The sequence below is a fragment of the Oncorhynchus gorbuscha genome, linkage group LG10 (genome assembly GCF_021184085.1).
Source record: "Oncorhynchus gorbuscha isolate QuinsamMale2020 ecotype Even-year linkage group LG10, OgorEven_v1.0, whole genome shotgun sequence".
In the NCBI taxonomy this organism is placed as follows: Eukaryota; Metazoa; Chordata; class Actinopteri; order Salmoniformes; family Salmonidae; genus Oncorhynchus; species Oncorhynchus gorbuscha.
The window spans coordinates 55,660,647-55,679,576 of NC_060182.1; the positions used below are offsets into that span (position 1 = coordinate 55,660,647).

At 41.5% G+C, this 18,930-nt stretch overlaps 1 protein-coding gene across 2 annotated transcripts; it reads right to left on the reverse strand.

Annotated features, from left to right (window-relative positions):
- Nucleotides 1-726: 726 nt before the first annotated feature.
- On the reverse strand, nt 727-17,895 carry LOC124046256 (non-compact myelin associated protein). 2 transcript variants are annotated; one of them, XM_046366417.1, is made up of 4 exons: nt 17,869-17,895; nt 5,223-5,329; nt 4,527-4,611; nt 727-1,582 (listed from the first exon to the last, which is right to left on the reverse strand). In XM_046366417.1, the coding sequence occupies exons 2-4, from the start codon at nt 5,314-5,316 to the stop codon at nt 1,330-1,332; spliced, it is 432 nt and encodes a 143-aa protein (XP_046222373.1). In that variant the 5' UTR covers nt 5,317-5,329; nt 17,869-17,895; the 3' UTR covers nt 727-1,329. The 2 variants fall into 2 exon arrangements, with proteins under 2 accessions (XP_046222373.1, XP_046222372.1); XM_046366416.1 differs by lacking the exon at nt 17,869-17,895 and adding an exon at nt 17,625-17,834.
- Nucleotides 17,896-18,930: the final 1,035 nt, after the last annotated feature.

Here is an 18,930-nt window from a genome sequence, read left to right on the forward strand (position 1 = left end):
ATGGTGGCGGCAGCATCATGCCATAGGGATGTTTTTCAGCGGCTGAGACTGGGAGACTAATCAGGGTCGAGGGGAAAGATGAACGGAGCAAAGTACAGAGAGATCTTTGATGAAAACCTGCTCCAGAGTGCTCAGGACCTCAGACTGGGGCGAAGGTTCACCTTCCAACAGAACAGTGACCCTAAGCACACAGCCAAGACAACGCAGGATTGGCTTCGGGACAAGTCTCTGAATGTCCTTGAGTGGCCCAACCAGAGCCCGGACTTGAACCCAATCGAACATCTCTGGAGAGACCTGAAAATAGCTGTGTAGCAACACTCCCCATCCAACCTGACAGAGCTTGAGAGGATCTGCAGAGAAGAATGGGAGAAACTCCCAAAATACAGGTGTGCCAAGCTTGTAACGTCATACTCAAGAAGACTCGAGGCTGTGATCGCTGCCAAATATGCTTCAAACAAAGTACTGAGTAAAGGGTCTTAATACTTATGGAAATGTGATATTTCATTTTTTAAAGTATATTTTTTACTTGCAAAATTGTCTAAAAACCTTTATCATTATGTGGTATTATGTGTAGATTGATGGGGGAAACTATGCAATCCATTTTAGAATAAGGCTGTCACGTAACAAAATGTGTAAAATGTAAAGGGGTCTGAACACTTTCCGAATGCACTGTAAATGACGAAATGAAAATGTAATCATATTCAAGCAGAAACATGCACACACTTTTAGAAATATCAATATTTATTTTCAATATTAATTTCAATGAAATAACCACAAGCAAAAATAATCACAGGATAGGTTGAGTGAAAAATGCTAAATCCTTTGGAATCAAACTAATTGGGACTTATTATTTCATAATTGTATGCTATCTAGATCTCCACAGGGATTCAAACCAGTATCGACTTTTCACAGAAACATTCTCATGATTTTTCCTGAAAACCACAACAACATTATTCAGATAAAAAAAAGATTAATAATCTTACATCAGAATAATGTGAATAAATGTAAAACCCTGTGAACAACTCCCTCACAGAAATGTACGCACACAGAAAAACTAGACATGATACCATGTTCATGCCGTAAATCTTGTACACATCTCTCCTCCAACGCTTATCCTCGTGGTTGTTGGTAGCATAACTGCAAATGCACAGACAGCAGGATAATTTTGTCCATGTTCTGAACACTGTAGTCAAGAAAGCAATTCTTTGTCCACAGGAGTGTCCATGCATATTCATTGCATTCCTATCGCACCACTTTGTTCATAATAAAGGTTTTCTTTCCAAGCATTATATGCTGACTTTGTCACCTGTCCAATAAGTTAGCGGCCTGCTATGTATTCCCTAGTGATGGAGTATCATGTATGGTGACTATTGTCGAATCGCTGATTCTGCTTTGTTGCTCCAAGTTGTTTTGGTCCAGGCTGTTTAGTTCCACTCGGGGTAGCCGGAATCCATTTTCGGACATACTACTTGACAGCGCAAAGCTCCCCAAGGGCATGCTGGTCTGCACTGTAGAAGAGGACATCTTCTGTCGAGGTGGCCCTTTGGAGCCTGTACCCAGCACTCTGGACGCATGTGTCCGCCTAGTGAAGGGTTAAATACATATAAAGATCCATCTTAGGGCCCTGAGTTTTACCTGATAATATAACCTGTCAAAGCCCTCACTATAAGCAAAATAGATTATACATTGCATTTTAAAATTCGAGTTCATTTCTAATGACTAATCACAAAATGTCAATACCATCTGGATTAGCAGAACATATACACCCAATAAAACATTTGATAAAACATAATTGAGTTGGTATAGCACAGTTATCCTATGAGATCCATAACATTTTATTAAGCATCAGAATCACCAGTGTGCAGGAGTTTTGCTTCATATTCAGTGTTTTCAGTTTTTCTCCATGCACCTTCTAGGACTATAGGTGTGTGAGTTTACTTTTCAATTGTACAGCCCTCGAAGAACCAATCACACACATCTGTCGGAGATACTTGCCCGCGGGTCATTTTCGAGCATGTCAAACTTCCTCACACTTGTGAGCAGGGGAATGTGGTGAGATATCTCACTGATAATATCAGAGATATCTTGTTTTGATATCTCACAGTGGGATATGGCCAACTCCCATATCGCACATCCTCTCAGAAGAATGGATAGTATGCACGAAAGAATGCGCAGAGGGGTTTGCCAAACAAGCCTCATCGTAAATCTCCTGCAATGAGATTCCTGTTAAACAGTGCCCAATATAATAGCTTCGACAATCCAATGTGATAACCATTGATGGGAGAAGGGCCTTCCCTTGCAGGGAGGCACCCAGGACACAAAGAGTTGGTTGGTCTTGCGCAAAGCTCTTGTTCTATCCAAAAATATATGTGCAACACGCATACTGGACACAAACGGTGGATCTTTGGTCGAAGGGAAAGGCGGTGGGTGTAAAACCACAAGCTCCAAGGCAAGAAAATTGTTATTGCCCTGACCTTAGGCATCGAGGCAGGGTTGGGCAACAAGGAAACCTTGGAAAAGCCCCGGGAAAACTGTAGGCACTCACTCTCTTTGCAAATGTAAAAACAGTGTTAAAGGACATATATCTCCACACTTTCCAGCAGCTAAAAAGTCTGGACGTAAGCGATGTGCCCCTTCATGAAACAACATAACAGGGGGTTTTTTCCCACCATGTTATTGTTGAAGCCTATATGATAGGCCAAGAAAGTGGCTAGATAGACCTTAACAGTGGATAAAGCCTTCCCCCTGTTCATAAGGTCCTGCAAAAAGCATAACACCTCAGATACAGGACATTGATAAGGAATTATCTGTTTTTGGTCACACCACTTCTAAAAAAATGCACCACTTGTTTTCACGCAGCTGGCGTGTAGAAGGGGCCCTGGCACTCTGTATAGTCAATGACTCAAAGAGGCAGGCCTGTCACATCCAGATCGAACCTCATAGCCAGGCCCAGAGGGCCATGGGTGTTGCAGGTGAGGGTGGACAATGTCTCAGTTCACTTGGGTCAGAATATCCCTGTATAACGAGAGTTGCCAGGGCTCGTTGTACAGCAGGATAATGATCTCTGCTAACCAGAGCTTGCCTGGCCATCGGGGAGCTGCCAAGATGAGAAACAAGCCTTCTTCTCTCACTCTGACTAGACTGGGGAGTATGAGGCTTTAGGAGAAGACGTGTTTCACCACTTGGGGATGGTTTCCATTCCCTGTGATGATGAATCCCTCTGGACAATAAGTCCGCTCCTACATTCAACACGCCCAGGACATGAGTCGCACATAGTGAAAGTAATTGTGCTCTGCTCCACAGATCACTAACCTCGTTTTGGGTGAAGTGTTCTACTTCAACGAGTCAGCAGCTCTGGATGTTCTACTTACCCCGGACCAGGCCCTGATCCCCGTGACTCGAAAGAGGAAACGGCGGCAAAAGAGAGGCAAGCGAAGGCGGTGAGATTACGTCGGTGAGCATGTAGACCACCAATGCCCTGTTTTGTTGGCAAACGTGCCGTTACTGGAGAAAAAACGGATAATCTCTGTTCGAGACTAAACTATCAACGGGTCCTGAAAAACTGTAGTATCCTATGTTTCTCGGAGTCGTGGCTGAACGAGGACATGGATATACAACTCGCTGGTTTTTATCTGCATTGTCAAGACCGGACGGCAGACTTGGGTAAGGCGAGAGGGGGAGAGGTGTGTCTGTTTGTTAACAACAGCTGGTGTGTGATCTCTAACGTTACGGAAGTCTCAAGTTTTTGATTCCCTGAGTTAGAATAACGCATGATAAGCTGCAGACCATATTATTTACCAAGAGAGTTTATGTATATTTTTGGTAGCTGTCTATTTATCACAACGAACCGATGCTGACACTAAGACCGCACTCAATGAGCTGTATAGGGCCATAAGCAAAGAAGAAAATGAAAATTCAGAGGCAGTGTTTCTCATGGCCGTTGATTTTAATGCAGTAAAACTGAAATCCGTTTTAACTCATTTTTTACCAGCATGTCACCTGTGCAACTAGAGGCAACAAAACTCTAGATCAACTTTACTCCACAAACAGAAACACATGAAAGGCCCTCCCTTTGGCAAATCAGACCATAACTCTATCCTTCTGATTCCTGCTTACAAGCAAAAACTCAAACAGGAAGTACCAGTGATGCAGAAGACATGAGCTGAAAAACCTGCGCTTGGCAGCGTAACCTTGCAGCACACCTGTGAACAGTTGAACCTGAAAACAGATCAAGTCGTGCTGAGCAGCCAAGAGTACTACTCTTCATGATGAGGAAGAGAGATGAGAATGACCAGAGGTCAGGCGAGTGGCTCTTCAGTATGAATGGAGGGGCTCATCTTTTTTTGCCACTAGACCTGTCTGTCTCCGACACACACGTGTGTGTATGATTGTTCTTTGAGCTTCTAGAGATTCTGGTGAATCGCACTGTGAGATTTCAAAAACAAATAATTGAAAGGGAACCTGCAATGGCTGACTGTGTCACTGAGCATGTAATTGAGGCCTATTTATATGAAATGCAGCCTGACCTGTTGTATGTCCTCAGGGTGACAAGTAGTATGGTTAGAAGGATAATGATCCCAATGACAATGACAGCAATCATAGCCCCTGAACCTGGGGAAATGAGCAAAGAGGTAACAATGTTATTTGTTTGTGAGATTGAATGGTCATTTAGTATACTGTCATCAACATTCGTTCGTCAGCCATCTTGCATGCTGCCTCTCATTGTTGATAGCATTGTTGAGAGGGATTGTAGATGTATCCTTTAGTGAAAGGGAGTTTCAGTTGTTACCACTCCCTTGCAGTACATCTTGATTAGATTGTGTGACGCACTGGGATGTTATTTATAAGCACATGCTTATCTTAACTAGGGCTATAATTTCCTATCGATTTAACATTTCACAGGGGAGGTGTTAAATGATTACTACTACTTGGTGTCATTGTGAAACTATTACAAATAGTGTATTTCACTTCTGAAATGTAACAAAAAGGGCAAATAAAATGGTGCTAACAAACAGTTCCCACACACACCAGCCAGGTCACATACAGTACACATGCATGCACGCACACAACACACACACACACACACACACACACACACACACACACACACACACACACACACACACACACACACACACACACACACACACACACACACACACACACACACACACACACACACACACACACACACACACACACACACACACACGCCCACTTACTCTGAGTGAGTATTTGTTCTTTGGACTTGGTGGTGATTGTGGTATTGGAGAATACTGTAGTGAAGTTGGTCACAGGTGAGACAGTTGAAGTCATCTTCAACAATATCCTGTGCAGACAGAGAAAACATTCAGCGTGTCATCTGATGATTCCGGGACCTGCAGTAAACCTTCACAGGAAACCTTCACAAACCTTCACATTGATGATTAGGATTCCCTCTAACTACAGTTGGGTGCATGAAAAAGGTCCAAACTTGTCATGCAAAGAGGATACTGTATATCTGCAATAAAATTCCACATTTCATATATAAAATGTGAAAAATGATTACATAGGTAATTGCTAGATGATTGCTAATGAACTTGGCGTCACCCTGCGAGAGAGTGGTTATTGTTGGATGATTGATAATGAACTTAGCGTTTGGTGTCACCCTGCAGAGAGTCTGTCACATTAACGATGTGCCTGCAGCATAGGCATTTTGAAATCTAAGCATGGAGCCTATTCAGTCATAGGAATTATATGAAAATTTACATGAGTCAGAGTCATTAACGTCCTACATTTTATGAGTTCAAGAGCCACCTGAGGAACGTCAGAAAGACAGAATACAAGTGGGTGGAATGAATTAATGAACACATGCCAAAAGCCACTGGAATGAAGTTGCCCTACCTTGGGCACCCATTTAGGCTATACCTGAGCATGAACCATATTGTATAATGGAGTGGTGATACAGTACCATAGAAATATCATCAATTATATTTGTATCGGTGATACTATGTGTTTCTCTTCGTTCCCGTGTATCGTTCATTTCCCAGAAAACAAGTTTCCAGTCGCATGTTTGACTGACAGGCCATGATCAAAATAAAAATAACCTTGTTTATGTCATATCCTCTGTCTGTTACCTTGGTGCAGATTATACAACATACAGTGCCTTGCGAAAGTATTCAGCCCCCTTGAACTTTGCGACCTTTTGCCATATTTCAGGCTTCAAACATAAAGATATAAAACTGTATTTTTTTGTGAAGAATCAACAACAAGTGGGACACAATCATGAAGTGGAAAGACATTTATTGGATATTTCAAACTTTTTTAACAAATCAAAAACTGAAAAATTGGGCGTGCAAAATTATTCAGCCCCCTTAAGTTAATACTTTGTAGCGCCACCTTTTGCTGCGATTACAGCTGTAAGTCGCTTGGGGTATGTCTCTATCAGTTTTGCACATCGAGAGACTGAAATGTTTTCCCATTCCTCCTTGCAAAACAGCTCGAGCTCAGTGAGGTTGGATGGAGAGCATTTGTGAACAGCAGTTTTCAGTTCTTTCCACAGATTCTCGATTGGATTCAGGTCTGGACTTTGACTTGGCCATTCTAACACCTGGATATGTTTATTTTTGAACCATTCCATTGTAGATTTTGCTTTATGTTTTGGATCATTGTCTTGTTGGAAGACAAATCTCCGTCCCAGTCTCAGGTCTTTTGCAGACTCCATCAGGTTTTCTTCCAGAATGGTCCTGTATTTAGCTCCATCCATCTTCCCATTTGAACCATCTTCCCTGTCCCTGCTGAAGAAAAGCAGGCCCAAACCATGATGCTGCCACCACCATGTTTGACAGTGGGGATGGTGTGTTCAGGGTGATGAGCTGTGTTGCTATTCCGCCAAACATAACGTTTTTGCATTGTTGCCAAAAAGTTCAATTTTGGTTTCATCTGACCAGAGCACCTTCTTCCACATGTTTGGTGTGTCTCCCAGGTGGCTTGTGGCAAACTTTAAACTACACTTTTTATGGATATCTTTAAGAAATGGCTTTCTTCTTGCCACTCTTTCATAAAGGCCAGATTTGTGCAATATACGACTGATTGTTGTCCTATGGACAGAGTCTCCCACCTCAGCTGTAGATCTCTGCAGTTCATCCAGAGTGATCATGGGCCTCTTGGCTGCATCTCTGATCAGTCTTCTCCTTGTATGAGCTGAAAGTTTAGAGGGACGGCCAGGTCTTGGTAGATTTGCAGTGGTCTGATACTCCTTCCATTTCAATATTATCGCTGGCACAGTGCTCCTTGGGATGTTTAAAGCTTGGGAAATCTTTTTGTATCCAAATCCGGCTTTAAACTTCTTCACAACAGTATCTCGGACCTGCCTGGTGTGTTCCTTGTTCTTCATGATGCTCTCTGCGCTTTTAACGGACCTCTGAGACTATCACGGTGCAGGTGCATTTATACGGAGACTTGATTACACACAGGTGGATTGTATTTATCATCATTAGTCATTTAGGTCAACATTGGATCATTCAGAGATCCTCACTGAACTTCTGGAGAGAGTTTGCTGCACTGAAAGTAAAGGGGCTGAATAATTTTGCACGCCCAATCTTTCAGTTTTTGATTCGTTAAAAAAGTTTGAAATATCCAATAAATGTCGTTCCACTTCATGATTGTGTCCCACTTGTTGTTGATTCTTCACAAAAAATACAGTTTTATATCTTTATGTTTGAAGCCTGAAATGTGGCAAAAGGTCGCAAAGTTCAAGGGGACCGAATACTTTCGAAAGGCACTGCATTTTACAACATATTGTGCATCACTCGAAACGTTAAACATCCATTTTTTCCCCCAAGAATGCCTATCTGAAATGCAGACAATATGATGACATTGTGAAGATGATGGACACTGTGAACACCTACATGAAACAAAATGTGCAGACGTTAAAGATCTGTGATGTCATAGTAAATATGGATGAAATATTTCCATGGCCTTCCACATGACAAGGCGAAAGCTGCAATTAGTCACCATATTTTTTAATTAATTTACTTGGTTACAATGATCTTATCTACGTATCATGTTGGTGAAGTGATCATCAATCGTCAATTGTCAACAAGTGTTGCAGCCAAAACACTGTTGAGAATTGAGTTACATAGATATGCAGAACAATACAGATGATACTGTCAGTGCTATCTCTTTTAGCACGAAACCTTCCCATTATTTCCTTTTGAAATTCCCTTTCTAAATGCTGGTTTAAAAACTGTTGTTGATTGAGGTGCTCGCCACAAACGTTAATAAATGCTTAACAGATGACTTATTTTTTTGTGAGGAAAGCGAGCACATTTCTATTTTATTTTCGAGGGGCATCCGTTAAACATAGAATTGAGTTTGTATGGCCTTAGCTATATACAGTGTTTCACTGAGTAGACACGGGACATGGATGTCTCCCTTTTACTCTAGAGATTGAGTGTTTTGTAGTTTATCTTGTCTAGCCCCTTGACTCGCTTTCACTCTGCCTCATTCATGATTTGACCTTTGACCAGATCTTTGTAGTAGAAAATAAGTATCAGATATATTTATTTAAAAAACGAGATGATAAACAGCGGGGGAAATGAATGGAGATATGCATAATGCTCGAAGCATGGGTATTCCTTGCCAATCAAATTCACATTGCTGTGTCATGTGGTTGCATAGCCATTCGCCGCGCACTCCCTTCTAGAAAGTCAGTTTATGAGTCGAGAAACTGCTTATTTTCTTCAGAAGTTCATAATGTTAGGATTTCAAAGCTACAGTGCATTAGGAAAGTATTCAGACCCCTTTTCCACATTTTGTTACAGCCTTATTCTAAAATGGATTAAATTGTTTTTTTCCCCTCATCAATCTAGACATAATACCCCATAATGACAAAGCGAAAGCAGGTTTTTAGACATTTTTGCAAATGTATACTTAAAAAAAAAAAAGCCTTATTTAGACAAGTATTCAGACCCTTTGCTATGAGGCTCGAAATTGAGCTCAGGTGAATCCTGTTTCCATTTGTCATCCTTGAGATGTTTCTAAAACTTGATTGGAGTTGTAAATTGATTGGACATGATTTGGAAAGGCACACACCTGTGTGGTCCCACAGTTGACAGTGCATGTCAGAGCAGAAACCAAGGTGGAAGGAATTGTCCGTAGAGCTCAGTGTCACACCCTGAACTGTTTCACCTGTCTTTGTGATTGTCTCCACCCCCCTCCAGGTGTCACCCATCTTCCCCTTTATCCCCCGTGTATTTATACCTGTGTTCTCTGTCTGACCCTGAGCCTGCCTGCCTGCCGTACATGTACCAATTTCCCCACCTCTGGATTACCGACCTCTGCTTGACCTGACCCTGAGCCTGCCCGCCGTCCTGTACCTTTGCCCCTGTTGCTGTAATAAACATTGTTACTTCGACACGGTCTGCATCTGGGTCTTACCTTGATACCTGATACCGAGACATGATTGTGTCGAGGCACAGATCTGGGAAGGGTACCAAAAAATATTTGCAGCATTGAAGGTCCCCAAGAACACAGTGGCCTCCATCATTCTTAAATGGAAGAACCACCAAGACTCTTCCTAGAGCTGGCCAATTGGGGGAGAAGGGCTTTGGTCAGGGAGATGTCCAATAACCCGATGATTACACTGACAAAGCTCCAGAGTTCCTCTTTGGAGATGGGAGAACCTTCCAGAAGGACAACCATCTCTACAGCACTCCACCAATAAGGCCATTATGGTAGAGTGGTCAGATGGAAGCCACTCCTCAGTAAAAGGCACATGACAGCCCACTTGGAGTTTGCCAAAAGACACCTAATGGACTCGCAGACCATGAGAAACAAGATTCTCTGGTCTGATGAAACCAAGATTGAACTCTTTGGCAGGAATGCCAAGCGTCACATCTGGATGAAACCTGGCACCATCCCTACTGTGAAGCATCATGCTGTGGGGATGTTTTTCAGCTGCAGGGACTGGGAGACCAGGTTTGAGGAAAAGATGAACGGAGCAAAAAGTACAGAAAGGACCTCGGTGAAAACCTGCTCCAGAGCTCTCAGTAGGTCAGACTGGGGTGAAGGTTCACCTTCCAACAGGACAACGATCCTAAACACACAGCCAAGACAACGCAGGACAAGTGTCTGAATGTCCTTAAGTGGCCCAGCCAGAGCCCAGACTTGAACCCGATCGAACATCATAGCTGTGCAGCAACACTCCCTATCCAACCTGACAGAGCTTAAGAGGATCTGCAGAGAAGAATATGAGCAACTCCCAAAATACAGGTGTAAGACTTTAGGCTGTAATCACAGCCAAAGGTGCTTCAGCAAAGTACTGAGTAAAGGGTCTGAATACTTAAGTAAATATGATATTTCAGTTTTTTATTTGTAATAAATTTACTCCATTTTCAAAGAACATGTTTCTGCTCATCATTATGGGGCATTGTGTGCAGATGGATGTGGGGAAACAACAATTGAATCAATTTTAGAATAAGGCTGTAATGTAACAAAATGTGAAAAAGGGGTCTGAATACTTTCCGATTGCACTATATATACAGTGCCTTGCGAAAGTATTCGGCCCCCTTGAACTTTGCGACCTTTTGCCACATTTCAGGCTTCAAACATAAAGATATAAAACTGTATTTTTTTTGTGAAGAATCAACAACAAGTGGGACACAATCATGAAGTGGAAGGACATTTATTGGATATTTCAAACTTTTTTAACAAATCAAAAACTGAAAAATTGGGCGTGCAAAATTATTCAGCCCCTTAAGTTAATACTTTGTAGCGCCACCTTTTGCTGTGATTACAGCTGTAAGTCGCTTGGGGTATGTCTCTATCAGTTTTGCACATCGAGAGACTGAAATGTTTTCCCATTCCTCCTTGCAAAACAACTCGAGCTCAGTGAGGTTGGCTAGAGAGCATTTGTGAACAGCAGTTTTCAGTTCTTTCTACAGATTCTCAATTGGATTCAGGTCTGGACTTTGACTTGGCCATTCTAACACCTGGATATGTTTATTTTTGAACCATTCCATTGTAGATTTTGCTTTATGTTTTGGATCATTGTCTTGTTGGAAGACAAATCTCCGTCCCAGTCTCAGGTCTTTTGCAGACTCCATCAGGTTTTCTTCCAGAATGGTCCTGTATTTGGCTCCATCCATCTTCCCATCAATTTGAACCATCTTCCCTGTCCCTGCTGAAGAAAAGCAGGCCCAAACCATGATGCTGCCACCACCATGTTTGACAGTGGGGATGGTGTGGTGTGTTCAGGGTGATGAGCTGTGTTGCTTTTACGCCAAACATAACATTTTGCATTGTTGCCAAAAAGTTCAATTTTGGTTTCATCTGACCAGAGCACCTTCTTCCACATGTTTGCTGTGTCTCCCAGGTGGCTTGTGGCAAACTTTAAACAACACCTTTTATGGATATCTTTAAGAAATGGCTTTCTTCTTGCCACTCTTCCATAAAGGCCAGATTTGTGCAATATACGACTGATTGTTGTCCTATGGACAGAAACTCCCACCTCAGCTGTAGATCTCTGCAGTTCATCTAGAGTGATCATGGGCCTCTTGGCTGCATCTCTGATCAGTCTTCTCCTTGTATGAGCTGAAAGTTTAGAGGGACGGCCAGGTCTTGGTAGATTTGCAATGGTCTGATACTCCTTCCATTTCAATATTATTGCTTGCACAGTGCTCCTTGGGATGTTTAAAGCTGGGGAAATCTTTTTGTATCCAAATCCGGCTTTAAACTTCTTCACAACAGTATCTCGGACCTGCCTGGTGTGTTCCTTGTTCTTCATGATGCTCTCGGCGCTTTTAACGGACCTCTGAGACTATCACAGTGCAGGTGCATTTATACGGAGACTTGATTACACACAGGTGGATTGTATTTATCATCATTAGTCATTTAGGTCAACATTGGATCATTCAGAGATCCTCACTGAACTTCTGGAGAGAGTTTGCTGCACTGAAAGTAAAGGGGCTGAATAATTTTGCACGCCCAATTTATTTATTTTTTTATTTTTATTTTTTATAAAGTTTGAAATATCCAATAAATGTCGTTCCACTTCATGATTGTGTCCCACTTGTTGTTGATTCTTCACAAAAAAATACAGTTTTATATCTTTATGTTTGAAGCCTGAAATGTGGCAAAAGGTCGCAAAGTTCAAGGAGGCCGAATACTTTCGCAAGGCACTGTATATGATACTATGGAGAACAAATTAATAGTCTCAAATCTCATGTTGGGTGGTTGAGCTAGCGCCCTATTGACCCCCATTTATCTGAACAGGTGCTTCAAAAGAGAACAAGATTTGCATTGGCTATAAAAAGCTCAGAACCCTGGAACACGGAAGATCAGACTCTGTTCCACTAGTACTACTCCCGCGCACATTCTCACACACACGTGCATGCTCATATGCACGGATGCCTGCTTGCACACACGCACACACACACACACTCAGAGAATCAAAAAGCCAGCACCATTCCTAGCTGATTACATTCAAATGGATTCACCACCACAATTTCATAACAGCAATTATATTTCCCGCGCTGGGAGTGTAGCTGCCTCCTCTACTGATGCAAAGCCTCGTAGAACTGTTCAGGGGCAGGACCAGGGAGGCTCCACGTCAGTTTTCCATAAATCCAAACTACTGTCCAGAGTGATGAACATGTTGGCAGTGAGTCTAGTCTAGTCTCTGCTTCACCTCTATCAGCATAACAACCTCGTAGCAACTTCCCCCCGATATAACATTGTATGGACAGATCCCAGATCAGCACTGAGTCTCCATACAGCATGGCCTCTAGCGAATGAGATCATGTTGCATTTAACACACAGATCTGAAGTGTTTAAAAGTCTCCGTAGTGACTGACTTTATATTGTAAAAGAATCACAATATAAGTGGGATATTATTTGCATTCAATCCAACCCTTATGAATCAACAACCATTCATGTCATCATGCTTGCCCTCATTTCATATATATTTACAGTGCTTATTAAGTGCAAAGGAGAACAATTATCCTATAATGCCAGATCCTATTCCTTCTCAAGATCTTTTGTTGACGTTCTCAATGCTTGGTAAGACACCCTTGCTCTAACAAAACCTCAATAACGTAATAGAAAAGTGAGTCGAAGGATCAGTGGTACACCTCCTTGGTGAACCATTCTCTGTGTTGCCCATGGGTAAGACTGAATCAAATAATATTGTTGTTGTCCCATGCTAACTTAGTGTATATTAACGTGACTTAAGTTAGCATTTGTTGACAGCAGCCAAGTAAACAAATGGATTGCTTGTCTCTTGTCCAACGACTCCTTACAGGGTAAGGAAGCAGATGTGTCATTTTGCAATTTGGGTGAACTGTCCCTTTATCAACCATTTTTGGTGTTGCCCACGGTTATGATGGAACCAAGACAGTATTGCCGTCTCAGCCAGTATCTGAGATTTATTTAAAACCCCTCAGGTTAAAAGAGTCCAATGCCCAACACTATCCCAACTACCTCTGTGACAGCCTGTGTCATATCCTACTAAGCAAGGTATAACTATAGGCTACTGATCTGATTCTGGACCTGTCTTAACAACCACAAAACAAACTAAAAACCATCACCACAATATTTAAAAGCTGGCTCCAGACCAGTGCTTCTGGGTACTCCCTGCATGGTGACAACACCCACTGCCAGGTTCACTCAGAGGTCAACAGTCAGAATTTCACTTCCAGGGCCACTCTAGGATGACATCCGCATGGCTTTCCCATTAAACTCAACTGATGCCAAACAGAGAGATGTGATCTGAACAGCTGGAATTGGATTGGGCCATTGGTGCAAATGAATACATTTTGACTATCAACTTTGTGAAACAATATCTGAGCCAACTGACAAATAGTCTTATTTTCAGAAACAGAAAAAAATAGGCCAAGATTTACCTCAGCTAATGTTTCCAATTCCAATTTTGCCACACTTCATCTGTCTCCTAACTCTGCAGCAAACATCACACAACTCTCTCATGTTGACTCAACATTAGGTCATGGGCGATTACTGATGACATACTCTATTTATCAGCTTTGCTATTTACTGAGGTAACAGCCATTGATAACTTATGGATCACATGCTGTATAGGTGAGTCACGGACGTTCTAGGGATATTCTCTGGACGTTTGGAGATCAATAAGCAACCATATGCCATTGGTATTGAAACGTTGAGAAAATTTGCTCAACTATAGCACAGCTGGCCAGCAGTGACAAAACCTGGTTAAACTAGACTGAACACTGCATTGCATTAACCAGGCTAGCAATGACCTACCTTACACCTGAACTTATTCAACAACGAACCCACTGGGCAAAAACAGGTTGAAACAACATTGTTTCCACGTATTTTCTTTAACCAAAATCCATGTGATGACTTTGAATCAACTTGGAAAACTGATTGGATTTGCAAAAAGTCATCAACGCAAGGGCATTTCGTGTTTTTTTCACCAAACTTTTAACCTACATTCAATGACACGGTGAAGTTTTTTTGTTGATTTCACGTTGAATTCATGTTACTCAACCAAATGGAAATCAAAACTAGACATTGAACTGACGTCTGTGCCCAGTGGAAATAATCCACTGAACATAAACTCGACTGTAAACTCTGACTTCAACTGTGCCTTTTGTTCTATTTGCTGTTCTTCCTCTTTTCCACCCATACTTCTCTCTAACCCCTCTGTTACCCTTCCAGCCGCATGTGTGTTGTTCCACAAACCACAAACCCCCATTGTAAGCACAATATCCTCTCCATTTCCCTCTGCAAACAAATCATGTTTTATTGTTCTTTTCATACAATTGACTTCCAACAGACAAGCGCCGCAGTACAATTTAGTTTCCTCTATTTTTTTTTAAATGTCCAGATTTAACCCACAGTACAGTGAGCAACCTTAATCAAACGAAGGTCTGAGTCAATATTGAACCAGTCAATATGGCACAGGTGCACCTAGTCGTTCCGCTCTTCATATAAGGGCATAAAGCAATAACGTCGGCAATGTTTCATTGGTTCCTAGTTTTCCACTGCAGGTTTGATTAATTGTCACCTACAGCCCACTTTTCAGGCCCCGGTGGCTTGATCCTTGAAGAGCACCATCTAGGCCCCAGGCACTCAACCATTTAAACATTGCCTACTGAGAGTCACAAGATCACTGCTTCTAGAAGTGATGAGAATGTATTGTATTTAAATCCAAAATCAGGGTGATATTTAATCTTGCAATTCAGTTATGTAAAACATTAAGAACTTATCTGTAATGGAAAAATGTATTAAATGTATCAACATAGGGATTTCTGGCACTTCCTGTATATCCACTGAGTTTAGAAAACATTAAGAACACCTGCTGTTTCCATGACACATTCACCTGGTGAATCCAACTCAATATTAAGAAGGTGTTCTTAATGTTTTGTAAACAAATATATATACACAAACGTATGTGGACACCCCTTCAAATGAGTGAATTAGGCTATTTCAGCCACATCGTTGCTGACAGGTCTATAAAATCTAACATATATACAGCACCAGTAAACAGTTTGGACAGACCTACTCATTCAAGGATTTATCTTTATTTGTACTATTTTCTACATTGTAGAATAATAGTTAAGACATCAAAACTATGAAATAACACATGGAATCATGTAGTAACCAAAAATGTGTTAAACAAATCAAAATATATTTATATTTCAGATTCTTCAAAGTAGTCACCCTTTGCCTTGATGACAGCATTTGCACACTCTTGGCATTCTCTCAACCAACTTCACCTGGAATGCTTTTCCAATAGTCTTGAAGGAGTTCCCACATATACTGAGCACATGTTGGCTGCTTTTCCTTCAATCTGCGGTCCAACTCATCCCAAACTATCTCAATTGGGTTGAGGTTGGGTGATTGTGGAGGCCAGGTCATCTGATGCAGCACTCTATCACTCTTCTTATTGGTCAAATAGCCCTTACACAGCCTGGAGGTGTGTTGGGTCATTGTCCTGTTGAAAAACAAAGGATAGTCCCACTAAGCTCAAACCATACGGGATGGCGTATCACTGCAGAATGCTTTGGTAGCCATGCTGGTCAAGTGAGCCTTGAATTCTAAATAAATCACAGACAGTGTCACCAGCAAAGCACCACCACACCTCCTCCTCCATGCTTCACGGTGGGAGCCACACATGCAGAGATCATCCGTTCACATACTCTGCATCTCAAAGACACCGCGGTTGAAACCAAACATCTCAAATTTTGACTCATCAATTCCACCGGTCTAATGTCCATTTCTCATGTTTCTTGGCCCAACCAAGTCTCTTCTTCTTATTGGTGTCCTTTGGTAGTGGTTTCTTTGAAGCAATGCGACCATGAAGGCCTGATTCACACAGTCTGAACATTTGATGTTGAGATGTGTCTATTCCTTGAACTCTTAAGCATTTATTTGGGCTGCAATTTCCGAGGCTGGTAACTCTAATGAACTTATCCTCTGCAGCAGCAGAGGTAACTCTGGCTCTTCCTGTGGCGGTCCTCATGAGAGCCAGTTTCGTCACAGCGCTTGATGGTGTTTGCGACAGCACTTGAAGAAACTTTCAAAGTTCTTGAAATTTTCCGGGTTAACTGCCCTATGTATTATTTCATAGTTTTAATGTCTTCACTTACAATGTCGAAAATAGTAAAAAGAAAGAAAAACCCTTGAATGAGTAGGTGTGTCCAAACTTTGACTGGTACTATGGTACTATATGGTACTATATGTGTATATATATATATATATATATATATATATATATATATATATATATATATATATATATATATATATATATATATATATATATATATTTATATTTATAGTACCAATCAAAATTTGGACACACCTCATTCAAGAGTATTTCTTTATTTTTACTATTTTCTGCATATATATATATGCTCGAGCACACAGCCATGCAATCTCCATAGACATACATTGGCAGTAGAATGGCCTTACTGAAGAGCTCAGTGACTTTCAACATGGCACCGTCATATATATATATATGAAATTGACTACTGATGGACAGTATGTGACAAAAATATATTTATAGGATTCCACAAAATGAGACTTCCAACGATGAACTGTGCCACCAACAAGACGTTCATCTGGTACGATCTAACACTATTCATTTGATATTAGGCACATAATGAGTTCATAAAACCACTTAAATATAGTGGCACTGTGTGTAGAATGGCATCCTCAAAAAAGTCAAGGACTCGATTACCTTTTCTGTAGCAACTGGAGAGAACCAAGGACAGCAGAATGGCAGGGCACTGATCTACTTTTAGAACAATGCTGAGAGGAAGCAGTCTTCATATACAAGAAAATGTACACATTAAGCTATGTACTGTAATTACACAGTACATCTTGTCATTTCAATGTGAAACAAATATGCTATATGGGAATAATTGTTGATTGTAAAATATTTTTACTGCTTTCATAAGAAAGATTGACCCCAAAATTTTAATGAATAATGAAAGATTTCATCATTCATTCATCCCTGTATGTTTTTGATTTTGATGACCTATGTCATGACATGTTTACAAAATAATAACACAACATATTCCACTCTCTGTGAATGATATGATATGTCATGTCCAAAAAGTGAAAACTTATTTTCAGAAAAAGTCATCTCATAACGCTACCTTGTCAGTCTCTATCCCAAAGTATTGATCTTTCCCAGTCCCCTTCAACAAACAACGTGGTGATAAGCGCCCCCAGTAACGTTATTCCCATGAATCAGGCATCAGACCCAGACAGGAAGAGTGAGAACGAGACATCAAACTTTTTGTTTCAGCCGTATTAGCAGCGCAACTAGTATTCCAAATCCTTACTTCCCCTCTCTGGAATGTTAGCTATTCTGGCTTCGGCATTCCACCTGAGACTCACCTGCTGCTTGTCGGTCGCCACGTCGTCTAGGACTTACCCCCCCCCCCCCCCATCCCCTTGCGAGTTCTAGCCCACTCCCAGATTAGCTTGTCTGTGAGCCAGTGTAGTAACTAACTCACATAAAGACACCACAGAGACCCGGCAGACTGGTAGAGATATATATATATATATATATATATATATATATATATATATATATATATATATATATATATATATATATATATATATATATAGTATATGGGGAAGAAAGTGAGAGACCTTTATCACTACTTTCCCTCATTCAGATTGCTCACCTGTCTCAGACGTTTCTTCCAGGAGCCTCAGAAGAAGCACCTGCCCCCCACTCCCTCAGCCACAGGGGACATAGTCCACTCAGGAATCCGTCGAAGCTGGGGGGAGGGGATTGGAGCAGAGAGAAGTGGGCTACCAAACGAAGTAGAAAAAAATGTTTTATTTGAAAGTGGAAAGCGTTCAAAAAGTCAGACGACCCGCAGAAACGACACACTTCACGCACAGTGTTGGAAGAAAACAAAACACAACAGAATGTTGGTTGGTTGGATGGTTTCTGTTGCTTCTCGGTGGAGTGTGTGTGGAGGCTGGACGCCACGCTGCATGGTAACTGTAATTCTGAGCAGCTGGTTTTTCAGGTCCGACTGCCTGGCCCTAGGCGTGCCTTGGCCACTGCTGCATGCATTGATTAAAGCGACGCTCCTCCAGTCTCAGGGTGCCTGCCTAGCTATATACCTCTGCTCCAGCCTGCCTGTCTCAAATCCCTGGAGTTCTCAATTGCATCCAGAGGGTGCGGCTTTGTGTGTGTGTATCATTTTGTGTGTGTGTGTGTGTGTGTGTGTGTAGGTGCCCCAACCTCGAAAGACAAAAACCATTACAGTCCATGTAAGGATGGCAGTTATGCTGTAACTCTGTAAATGCAGCGTGTGTCTTTGTCTGTGTGTGTTAGTATGTCTGTATGTTCATTGTATGAAGTCTCTCTGAAACGTTCCATTGCCCGTAACTTCAAGGAATTAATGGATGTTTTGGATTGGTCACTAACTAAATGAC

Coding starts and splice junctions, on each gene's coding strand:
- LOC124046256 (XM_046366417.1), bottom strand. CDS start 5,316: ATGACTTCAACTGTCTCACCTGTGACCAACTTCACTACAGTATTCTCC. Junction 4,612..5,222: donor AGAACAAATACTCACTCAGA/GTAAGTGGGCGT, acceptor TCATTTCCCCAG/GTTCAGGGGCTATGATTGCT. Junction 1,583..4,526: donor ACCCTGAGGACATACAACAG/GTCAGGCTGCAT, acceptor ACCCTTCACTAG/GCGGACACATGCGTCCAGAG.